Source organism: Papio anubis, chromosome X, assembly GCF_008728515.1.
Source record: "Papio anubis isolate 15944 chromosome X, Panubis1.0, whole genome shotgun sequence".
Classification (NCBI taxonomy): domain Eukaryota; kingdom Metazoa; phylum Chordata; class Mammalia; order Primates; family Cercopithecidae; genus Papio; species Papio anubis.
The window spans coordinates 91,060,133-91,072,461 of record NC_044996.1 but is presented as its reverse complement, the minus strand read 5'-3'; the positions used below and the strand labels follow the sequence as shown (position 1 = coordinate 91,072,461).

The 12,329-nt window shown below is 39.2% G+C and overlaps 1 protein-coding gene across 7 annotated transcripts in view; it reads left to right on the top strand.

The window, feature by feature from the left end:
- The window catches only part of WNK3 (WNK lysine deficient protein kinase 3), a 165,693-nt gene that overhangs the window by 118,153 nt on the left and 35,211 nt on the right, over window positions 1–12,329 (top strand). For 5 of the 7 annotated variants that reach the window (XM_021932693.2, XM_021932692.2, XM_021932694.2 and 2 more), the window contains 4 exons: window positions 4,042–4,273; window positions 4,667–4,797; window positions 5,610–6,220; window positions 10,099–10,310. In XM_021932693.2, coding sequence (XP_021788385.1) covers window positions 4,042–4,273; window positions 4,667–4,797; window positions 5,610–6,220; window positions 10,099–10,310 — 1,186 coding nt within the window. The remainder of the gene's footprint in view (window positions 1–4,041; window positions 4,274–4,666; window positions 4,798–5,609; window positions 6,221–10,098; window positions 10,311–12,329) is intronic. The other 2 variants (XM_031660810.1, XM_021932695.2) reach the window with 1 other exon arrangement.

The following is a 12,329-nucleotide window of genomic DNA, read 5'->3' as shown; positions in this document are numbered from 1 at the left end:
TTTAATTGGGTTGTTGTTTGTGTTGTTGAATTGTAAGAATTCTTTATATGTGTGGCTGGGCGTGGTGGCTCAAGCCTGTAATCCCAAAACAGGGAAGCCAAGGCAGTAAGATCGCTTGAGGCCAGGAGCTGAAGACCAGCCTGGTCAACATAGTGAGATCCCAATCTCTATAAAATTAAAAAAAAAAAAAATCTTTATATATTCTGGATGCTATGTCTTTATTAAATATTTTATTTGTGAATATTTTCTCCCATTCTGTAGGGTTGTCTTTTCACTCTCTTGATAGTATCCTTTAATGCACAAAAGTTTTTTATTTTGTTGAAGTCTGATTATCTACTTTTTCTTGTATTGCTTTGTTAGCTCTTATAATTAGGTATTTGATATATGTTGAGTTAATTTTTGTATATGTACGAGACAAGGGTCCAGCTTCATTCTTTTGCATTTGGATATCCAGTTGTTCAGCACCATTTGGTGAAGAAACTATTCTTTCCCCCATTGAATGGTCTTGGCAGTCTTGTAAATATCAATTGACTATAGATGTATGGATTTATTTCTGGACTCTTAATTCTATTTGTCAATCCCAATATCTATCCTTATGCCAGTAGCAAAAGGACAGTGTTTTGATTACTGTAGTTTTATAGTATATTTGGAAATCAGGAAATGCGAGTCCTCCAATTTTGTTCTTTTTAAATATTTTTTGGCTATTCAGGGTCCCCTGTGATTCCATAGAAATTTTAGTATAAGCTTTTCTATTCCTATGAAAAAGGCCATTGGGGTTTTGATAGGGATTGCATTGAATCTGTAGGTCACTTTGTGGACTGTTGACAGATTAAGTCTTCCTATTCATGAACTTTCTATTTATTTCAGTATTCTTGAATTTCTTTCATTAATGTTTTGTAGTTTTCAGTGTATAAGACTGTCACTCCTTGGTTAAATATATTCCTAAGTATTTTCTTATTGTTATTAGAAATGGAATTGTTTTCTTAATTTCTGTTTTGGATTCTTCATTGCTAGCATATAAAAATACAACTGATTTTTATGTGCTGATGTATCCTCCAACTTTACTGAGTTTGTTTATTAGCTCCAATAACTTTTAGTGGATTATTTTGGATTTTCTATATATAAGATCATGTCAACTGTGAATAGAGATAGTTTTATTTCTTCATTTCCTATTTTTCTTATATACAAACTTTTTTTTTTTCTTTTTTGAGACAGAGTCTTACTGTGTCACCCAGGTTGGAGTGCAATGGGATGATTTCAGCTCACTGCAACCTCCGCTTCCACTTCCCAGGTTCAAGCAATTCTCCTGCCTCAGCCTCCCAGGTAGCTGGGATTATAGGCGCTCACCACCACACCCAGCTAATTTTCATATTTTTAGTAGAGATGAGGTTTCACCATGTTGACCAGGCTGGTCTGGAACTCCTGACCTCAGATGATCCACCCGCCTCAGCCTCCAAAGGGCTGGGATTATAGGCATAAGCCACCATGCCCAGCTCTTATCTATAAACTTCTCATGCTTTCCATTTGTTTGTCCTTTTGCTTTTTGTACTGGCATAATTTCTCAATTTTTAAGCTGTTGCATCACCTATTCAGCTATTTTTTGTGTCAAGTATTATATTGTTTTAATTTCTAGTAACTGTAGTTCATTCCTTTCTTTATAGATGTAGTATATTCACACATCTCTCTGAATATATTAGTCTTATTCTATGTTATTAATGCTATTTCCTTGGCTATCCTGTTTGCCAAGTTTAGTATTTTCTTATAATGTTAGTTTTCCCTTGGTGTTTAGTGATTCTTAGTTGTGTTCTCGTCTTTTTCACTCATGAGATTCCTTGTTCATCTGTCTGTGTTTTATGTAATTACTGTAACCTTCCTTCAGTAATTGTGGGAAAGGTATGGGACATCCTCCCTGGCACTGTATTTTGTAACTTATCTCTAATGCTGCCTGGAGGGTGGCCCAGTAGCTAGTCTCCAAAGGTAGGAGGGCTTACCTTTCTTCCTGGATGTTGTCTCCTCCCTACGTTGTTGACCTCTCTCTTGGCCACAAACCTTTTCCTCTTACTACTCTTATTTGGGGGCACATGCCTCTGCTGCCCTTTGCTTGGTGTGGAGGTGGGGACAGAACTGCCTGCCTGTTCCTTCTTTGTTATTCCCAATCAGTTCATTCTTCCATTCAGTGAATATCTCTTTAGCAGTGAATAAGTCAAAACCTCTGTTTTTGTGGAGCTCACATCTAGTAGAAGAAAATGGGATACTAAAACTATATATGGTAGTCAGGGAAGGACTTGTATGTGGTGGTGATAGTCATAGATAGAGAACTGTTCAGGGAACCAAAAGAAGGCCAGCAAACAGGAGAACATTAAGAGATAACGTTGAAAGAGACAGAAGGTAGATCTGATAGAGTTTTGTAAGCATTCTAGCCTACCACTCATCTTTTTGGTTGGCCAGGGTTCTCTCCTGCTGCCCGTATCAGCCACCCAAGTTTGCAGCATTTTGAAACAATTCCTACATATGTCATGGTCTGCTTTTTCCTCTCTCAGTCATGTATGCATGTGTCTATGTCTGTTTTCCTGTTGTGTCTGTAAATTTGGATTGATAAGGAAGGCTAGAACAAATATTTAATTTGCCATCTTGATCCGGTTACTACATATTAAAATTCTTTTCTGTAATTTCAGTGGGACCAATGTAACATTTTCTAAATTGTAATACTAATTTTTTTCTCATCATGAAACTTATTGTTACTAGTTTAAAATGAGACTGCAGAAAATAAAAACTGATTGCTTAACAATTTATGCCCTGACCTGCCGTAAGTTTGTTTTTGTTTTTTTGTTTTTTTGTTTTGAGACAAGAGTTTCGTTCTTGTTGCCCAGGCTGGAGTGCAATGGTACGATCTCGGCTCATTGCAACCTCTGCCTCTGGGTTCTAGCGATTCTCCTGCCTCAGCCTCCCAAGTAGCTGGGATTACAGGCACGCACCACCACGACAGGCTAATTTTGTATATTTAGTAGAGACGGGGTTTTACCATGTTGGCCAAGCTGGTCTCAAACTCCTGACCTCAGGTTATCTGCCTGCCTCAGCCTCCCAAAATGCTGGCATTACAGGCATGAGCCACTGCACCCGGCCCTGCCCTAAGTATTAATAATGCTTACCCAACACATCATACTTCCTGCCAGTAGGCTATCTTCCTTCAGGCAAATGCTAAATCCCATTCTTTGTGCTTTTATATATTTTTTTAATCTTCTAGATTAGTAGTGACCCTTCTCATGTTTCCCAAAGTATTTGTGGTTGTCTGTGCTAACTTTTCATATTAATTATTATAGAGGATTTATCTTTAAAGCACTCATTTAGATACAACAGTTATATCTGGGGCCCTTTTTGGTGGGGGAGTAGGAGAACAAGAAGAGGGGAGTGATTTTGTAGCCAGGATAGCCTGATGTTAACAAGAATTTTTAGAGCATGATTTTGAAGTAATTTTGATGTCCTTTATAAATTTCCGTATGCTTTCATAAAGTAATAAACTTGATTTCCTCATACTTCTCTGTAAATCTAAGTGCCTCGATATCTTGTTTTTCTCTGTTTGTGTGTTTCAAGCATCTTTAACTGAGTCTCTTAAATAATATAGGCATAAATGAAAAATTTCATGATAATAGCTTGGAGTTTTAGTAACCTTTTTAGTAAACTGGCACATATGAAGGAAATATTTATTTGATTTTCAGTTTTCAAAGTTTGTATAATGATGAAAAATATTCTGGGGTAGAAGATTAATAATCTCTTTTGTTTACTAAAGTCTAAATAATATTTTTAAAGAAACAAGAAGGCTTAATTTTTGTAAATGGAGTACCTTGGGTTCAGTCTAATATGCTACTATTAATGCAACTAATACATAATACCCTATTTTGGTTTAAAGATCAGTCTGTACAAGAAATTCCGGTGTTATTTTTTTTAAAAAAAGCTTCACCTTACCTAAATTATTACCACTTTGGTTTTTCTCGGTTGTTTTGTTTTGTTTTGTTTTGTTTTGTTTTGTCTTGTCTCCATTAGGAGATGTCCTCAGATGCTTCACTTCCAGGGGATCCAGAGGCCTATCCTGCTGCTGTGTCAAGCGGTGGAGCCATTCATCTGCAGACAGGAGGTGGATATTTTGGCCTAAGCTTTACTTGTCCTAGTCTCAAAAATCCTATTAGCAAGAAATCCTGGACTCGCAAATTAAAAAGCTGGGCATACAGGCTACGGCAGTCAACCAGCTTTTTCAAGAGATCAAAAGTCCGTCAAGGTAGTGTGCTTACAGTCAGGGACATAGACTAGGTAACATCACTTTTCATTTACTTATTTTTTTGTTGTTCATATACAAATCTTGCCACTTTTTCCACGTAGCCCATGTATGTGACATGTCCCATTAATGTCATTGCCGTTTTATTTTTTCCTTTTGTAACTAATTTGGTTTTCCAGTTATTCATTTCATATAGATACTAAGTCTTGGGATAAATCTTGCAATGTCTGATTTAGACTTAGGGACTTATACGATGTTGCTTATTACATTAACACCTTTTAATTGTCTAGCAGGAGTTAAGCTTTTTCTACTTTTCTTCATTTTTGGTAATGTAAACAAATTTAGTCTTAACAAACAATTTTCTCTTTTCTACTTACAATTTGGCAAAACTTGCAGTGGAAACAGAAGAGATGAGATCAGCAATTGCTCCTGATCCCATTCCTCTGACACGGGAGTCTACAGCTGATACTAGGGCTTTGAATAGATGTAAAGCGATGAGTGGATCATTTCAGCGGGGTCGGTTCCAGGTTTGTGTCTTTGATTGAATCCTTATCCACAAAGGCATTATAAAACATAACAGCCACTGGAGATCTTGGTCTGTAGATGATACTTCCATTTTTGTTTTTTGTTTTTTTGTTTACTGAGATGGAGTTTCACTCTTGTTGCCCAAGTTGGAGTGCAATGGCATGATCTTAGCTCACTGCAACCTCCGTCTCCTTGGTTCAAGCGATTCTACTGCCTCAGCCTCCCGAGTAGCTGGGATTACAAGTGCACGCCACCACGCCTGGCTAATTTTTTGTATTTTTATTAGAAACGGGGTTTCACCTTGTTAGCCAGGCTGGTCTTGAACTCCTGACCTCAGGTGATCCACCCGCCTCGGCCTCCCAAAGTACTGGGATTATAGGCGTGAGCCACCATGCCCGGCTGATGATACTTACTTTAAATGTAGATCATTGTCATATTTAATTTGTTCACCTTCCATGCATCCCCTCACCTTTTGAAGCCATCAGTAAAGATGAGTCTACAGAAATGGAGATTTTAGTAGCTGGTAGAGAGCACAGAAATAGTTTTTTTTTTCTTTTTTTTTTTTTTGGCGGGTGGGTGGGTCCTCTTTTATAAATGTAATTTCACGTGTTTTAGAATCTCAGCAACTCTAATTGTGGAATTTTATTTGAGCAATATGATGCCCACTCTCTTTACCCAAGGGGCCTGTTTGAAAGAGTGAATTTGAGGGTATAGATTAAATTTTTAAGTTTTGCTAGTATCAATACATATACATCACAGCAGACCATCTACTTGTCTGTGCTATGCTAACCACTTTTACATTTTTATATCTCAGGTGATTACAATTCCTCAGCAGTCAGCAAAAGTGACATCTTTTGGAATAGAACACATATCAGTGTTCAGTGAGACAAACCATTCTAGTGAAGAAGCCTTTATTGAAACAGCAAAGTCTCAGTTGGTAGAAATAGAACCTGCCACACAAAATCCCAAAACTTCGTTTTCTTCTGAGAAGTTACAAGCTCTTCAGGAAACCTGTAAAGAAAATAAAGGAGTTCCCAAACAAGGTGACAACTTCTTATCTTTCAGTGCAGCTTGTGAGACTGATGTATCTTCAGTGACCCCAGAAAAGGAATTGGAAGAAACTTCAGCCACAGGAAGTAGCATGCAGTCTGGATCTGAACTGTTGCTTAAAGAGAGAGAGATATTGACTGCTGGGAAACAGCCTAGCTCTGATAGTGAATTTTCAGCCAGTCTTGCTGGCAGTGGAAAGTCAGTGGCAAAGACTGGTCCAGAGAGTGATCAGTGCTTACCACACCATGAAGAACAAGCTTATGCTCAAACACAGAGTTCACTCTTCTATTCGCCATCTTCCCCAATGAGCAGTGATGATGAATCAGAAATAGAGGATGAGGACTTGAAGGTGGAGCTTCAAAGATTACGAGAAAAGTAAGGACTGTTTCTCTTTTGTCACAAATCTGGTTGCCCTGGGTTTTATAGAACTTAGTATTTGATTGGTAACTAATTTAGGATTGTTGACATTTTAATGATTGAAAACTACAAAGAATGCTAATGCTAAACATTTATGAATGAGAAAAAGTTCTTATATATAAAATGTTTTCATAGTCTCAAGACTATTACAGTTGCTTATTTACCAATATGATTTAATTACTCCTTTTGTTAACCTTTACAGTCCTTAAGGACTTTTGGTTTTAGATTTTACAACTATTCTTATATAATTTCACATTTGATAAGTAAACAGCTGATTTATTATAATCAGAGATAGTGGTTCATCTTCTTTAGGAAAAGGTAAGATACTTTCAAGATCAAGCTTATTATTTGGTGACTGAGGTAATCAACCTTCACTAGTGAGATTATGATAATATATTTTGTCAATAGAATGCTGTTTTGTATTTAGTTTTATAAAATAAGTCATTTTAAAAAAAGAAATTCAAGCCAGCTGGGCATGGTGGCTCATGCCTGTAATCTCAGCACTTTAGGAGGCAGAGGCAGGTGGATCACCTGAGGTCAGGAGTTCGAGACTGGCCTGGCCAACATTTTGAAACCTTGTCTCTACTTAAAAAAAAAAAAAACATACAAAAATTAGCCAGGCATAGTAGCAGATGCCTGTACTCCCAGCTACTTGGGAGGCTGAGGCAGGAGAATTGCTTGAGCCTGGGAGGTGGAGGTTGCAGTGAGCCCAGATTGTGCGCCACTGCACTCCAGCCTGAGTACCAGAGCAAGACTTTGTCTAAAAAAAAAAAGAAAGAAAGAAAAAAAAGAAATTCATATTAAGTTGCTGAATTCTAATTCTATCCACATGGTTCAAAATTCAAAAGGTACAAAAGGGTAACCAGTAGTCTCCCTCCTAGCACTGCAGCTGAACTACCCAGGTTCTCTCCTTACACACAATAAATATTACCTGTTTCTTGTATATCCAGTTAGTCTATAACCGTATAAACAAATATGCATATTTCATTCTTTGTTCCCCCAAATAGTAACTTACACTGCAAGACTGTTCTTATATCTTGGTTTTCTTTACCATTTCATGGTATCTTGGATATATACCTGTATCATTATATTTTTGACTGTTTCAAAGTATTCCAGTATATGCATATACTCATAAGTTAATTACTAGCCTCCTATTGATGACCCCATGCCATTACTTTGAAAAGTTGAAACCAACTCTAGCAATTTTTTAATGTATCTTATGCTTTAGAGAATTTCTGCACTGTTCTGGAACTTAATTTGTAAAGCAGGGAGAACCAGGGAGGACTAAAAATATAGGCATGTAAAAAGCTGGATTTGGCTGGGCGCAGTAGCTCATGTCTGTAATCCCAGCACTTTAGGAGGCCGACGTGGGTGGATCACCTGAGGTCAGGAGTTTGAGACCAGCCTAGCCAACATGGCAAAACCCCGTCTCTACTAAAAATACAAAAATTAGCCGGACGTGGTGGCGCCTGTAATCCCACCTACTCAGGAGGCTGAGGCAGGGAGAACTACTTGAATCTTGGAGGCGGAGGTTGCAGTGAGCTGAGATCACACCACTGCACTCCAGCCTGGGTGACAGAGCTAGACTCCATCTCAAAAAATAAAATAAAAAGCTGGATTTTAGTCAAGTTCTTACAAGCTTGAATAATGCTCCATTTGGATGCTGTGTTTGAGTGCTTCAAGAATTAAAGCAGGTTAAAATCCTTGGAAATTTCTTAGTTTCTAAGGCCTTGCCTCGAGGAGGAAAAAACCCAAAACTGTCATTCCAGTGATAGATAATTATAATATATTCTCTCTAACTTGTTTCAGTGTTTTTGACTTGAGCTTGCAAGAAAATTGTGAATATATACTTTAAATATTCATCACCAGAAGGCTGATATTCCACTTTAAAATATATATACAGGCTTGACATTACATTATGTATATGTCAACTTATATATTAAGTACTATACAGTATATGTACACTGATACTTTTTATAATAAAAGTTATTAAAGCAGTTTCATATTTGTGATGTAAGTATTCTATTGCTGGTTTTTTGTTTGTTTGTTTTTCTGTTTGTTTTTTGTTTTTTTGTTTTTTTGAGACGGAGTTTTGCTCTGTCGCCCTGGCTGGAGTGCAGTGGCGCGATCTCAGCTCACTGCAAGCTCTGCCTCCTGAGTTCATGCCATTCTCCTGCCTCAGCCTCCTGAGTAGCTGGGACTACAGGCGCCCGCCACCATGCCCAGCTAATTTTTTGTATTTTTAGTAGAGATGGGGTTTCACCGTGTTAGCCAGGATGGTCTTAATCTCCTGGTCTCGTGACCCGCCTGCCTCGGCCCCCAAAGTGCTGGGATTACAGGCATGAGCCATTGTGCCCGGCCTTCTATTGCTGTTTTTAATGGTTCTTTTAAACCATTGTCAAATGACTGGTAGCTTTTGTAGCTGGCTAGTTTTTTGTAACTGGCTGGTTGTGAATATGTGCTTAATTTTGAATGTGAGACATGAATTCTCATAACCTCATATAACACAAGACCTGGAAAGGATCTTTTATTTTGAGACAGAGTCTTACTGTGTTGCCCAGGCTGGAGTGCAGTGGTGCAGTTGCAGATCATTGCAGCCTCTACCTCCTGGGCTCAAACCATCCTCCCACCTCAGCCTCCCAAGTGTCTGGGCCTACAGACATGTAACACATCCAGCTAATATTTAAATTTTTTTGTAGAGATGAGGTCTCTCTGTGTTGCCCAGGCTGGTCTCAGACTTCTAGCCTCAGGCCATCCTCCTGTCTCAGCCTCCCAGAGTGCTGGGATTACAGGCATGAGACACCATGCCTGGCCTAGAAGGGATCTTAAAAAATAATTTATTCTGCCTTCAGTGTTCTTTTAGCATTATGGTTTCTTCACCGATTTTTATTTATTCTTTCTTTTATTACTATTACAATTATTATTATTAAGACGAGGTCTTGCTCTGTCGCCCAGGCTGGAGTGCAGTGGTGCTGTCATGGCTCACTGAAGCCTCTACCTTTGGCTCAAGAGATCTACCTGCCTCAGCATCCCAAGATGCTTGTACTACAGGCACATGCCACCATACCTGGCTGATTTTTTTTTTTTTTTTTTTCAGAGAGATAGAGTCTCACTATGTTGTCTAGGCTGGTATCAAACTCCTGGGCTCAAGCGATCCTCCTGCCTTAGCCTCCCACAGGCGTGAGCCACTGCATCTGGCAAAAATGTTAATATTATTAATACTATTTGACTTTACATTTTGTTTTACTGACTTTCACTGTATTTCAGTTTTAGAAATTTGTTCATCTTTTTCTTCATGAGTGATTATTATAGTTTAATGTTATGCTTAGGAAGGCATTTCCCGCTTCCCCTCTGGAAATTGTGAAAATACTCTGTGTTTCCCCCATTCTTTCCTCCCTCCCTCCCTCCCTCCCTTCCTTCCTCTTTGACAGGGTCTCTCTCTGTCACCCAGTCTGGAGTGCAGTGGTGTGATCTTGGCTCACTGCAGCCTTGAATTCCTGGGCTCAAGTGATCCTCCCACCTCAGCCTTTTGAGTAACTGGGACTACAGGCATGCACCACCATGCCCAGCTAATTTTTTTTTATTTTTTTTTAAGAGAGATAGGGTCTCCCTACGCGTTACCCAGGCTTGTCTCGAATTTCTAGCCTCAAACAATACTCCCGCCTTGGCTCCCCAAAGTGCTGGGATTATGGACATAAGCCATTGTGCCCAGTCTCTATTTCCCCATTCTTAATCTAAATTCCTTGTTAAACTTTACTTATACTGGTGTAGAGTTTCTTGGCTCATCTTTATGGAGCCAGTGCCATTAAAATGCTTTTTGCATGATTTTCATTCAGACACATTCAGGAGGTGGTAAATCTTCAAACCCAGCAGAATAAGGAGCTGCAGGAGCTCTATGAACGCCTTCGGTCAATTAAAGATAGCAAAATCCAATCTACTGAGATTCCTTTGCCACCTGCATCACCACGTCGACCAAGATCTTTCAAAAGCAAACTTCGAAGCCGCCCCCAGTCCTTGACACATGTGGACAATGGCATAGTTGCTACAGGTAAATCGGTCATAAAAGTAATTTTTTAAAAATCTAGTCCAAGATTAGCAAAATGAGAAAAATGATTATAATACAATTTATTTTTAATTAGGCTAAAATAATTTAAAGAAGTACACATTATTCTGAGATTATTTTCTGGTTTTGGTGTTAAATGTCCTTTTATGTAATAATGATTAGGATAATTGATAGACTGTAGAGAGAAGCTGAGTGTGCTTCATGCTTTTATTTGGAAAACCAGCAGCTGGAAGCCCAATGCCAATCCCCACAGTAATTTTTGAAATGTTATCAGTCAGTGGGAACTTCTGGTCTAGCATTTAGAGTTTGTTGGAGAGTTTGTTGGTAACAAGATAATCTTAAAAATACACTTGGCCGGGCACAGTGGCGCACGCCTGTAATCCCCACACTTTGGGAGGCTGAGGTGGGCCTATCGTCTGAGGTCAGGAGTTCAAGACCAGCCTAGCTAACATGGCGAAACCCTATCTCTACCTAAAATACAAAAATTAGCTGGGTGTGGTGGCAGGCGCCTGTAATCCCAACTACTCAGGAGGCTGAACCCAGGAAGCGGAACCCAGGAAGCGGAGGTTGCAGTGAGCCGAGATTGCGCCATTGCACTCCAGCCTGGGTGACAAGTGCGAAACCCCATCTAAAATACATATATATATATTTTCTCTGGCCAGGCGCGGTGGCTCACACCTGTAATCCCAGCACTTTGGGACTGTAATCCCAGCACTTTGGGAGGCTCAGGCAAGTGGATCACCTGAGGTCAGGAGTTCGAGACCAGCCTGACCAACATGGTGAAACCCCATCTCTACTAAAAATACAAAATTAGCTGAGCGTGGTGGCTTGTTCCTATAATCCCAGCTACTTGGGAGGCTGAGACAGGAGAATCGCTTGAACCTGGGAGATAGAGGTTGCAGTGAGCCGAGATCATGCCATTGCACTCTAGCCTGTGCAACAAGAATGAAACTCCGTGTCAAAAAAAGAAATGTATACATGTATCTACACTCATGCTCTTATCTGAAGAGATCTTCATTTATTAGTTATAAGAATATTAGTAAAATATACTTCTTTGACTTTGAAAAGTAAGAACATCAGTCTCTACTTAACTAATAAAGAAGTTGTTAATCAGGTCAGGCCTCTTTGGTTATATGTGCATAGTCAAGGTGGGGGTTAAGGATGTATTATAAGGACATAAGTGAAATCCCAGCAGAACTTGTCGTAGGCAAAATAATTCCCCCACAAAACGTCCATGTGCAAATCCCTGAAACTTGTGACCATGGTAGGATATATGGCAAAGTCTCGAGAATTAAGCTTGCAGGTGAGATTAAAGTTGCTAATCTGCTGACTCTAAGATAGGGAGATTATCCTGGATTATCCAGGTAGGTCCAGTGTAATCACTAGGATCTTTAAAAGTAGAAGAGAAGAAACACAGAAGAGTCAGAGAAAAGGGAAACAGTGTCAGAAAGGTGCAACATTGCTGGCTTTGAAGATGGAGGAAGAGTGCCACAGACCAAGGAATGGAGGCAACTTCTGGAAGCTGGAAAGGCCAGGGAACAGACCTCTACTTTAGCCTTCAGAAGGAACACAGCCCTGGCAACACCTTGATTTTAGGCCACTGAGGCCCATGTTAGGCTTGTAACCTAGAGAACTATAAGATCAATCAATTTGTGTTGTTTGAAGCCACTAAGTTTTTGGCAATTAGTTACAACAACAATAGACAACTAATACAGAACCCAAGAACAGGAACTGTACTTGGATGATCTTGTAAAGACAGAATTAAAGGGTAGACTTAGATTGAAGGCAGCTCTGGGGATTTAATAGCAGAAGTACATGAACCTTCAGTCTGATACAGTATCACTAATAGCTATACTTTATTTTATTCTGTTGCATTCCCAAATGGCTTCATTTTATGCATAGTTTCTGCTTTCCCAAAACTGGTTGTTAGATAACATTGATTACTCGTGATCCCAAAGCATTCTTTCACTTTCAGGTCCTTATTTAACTGACCTTTGTTAGATT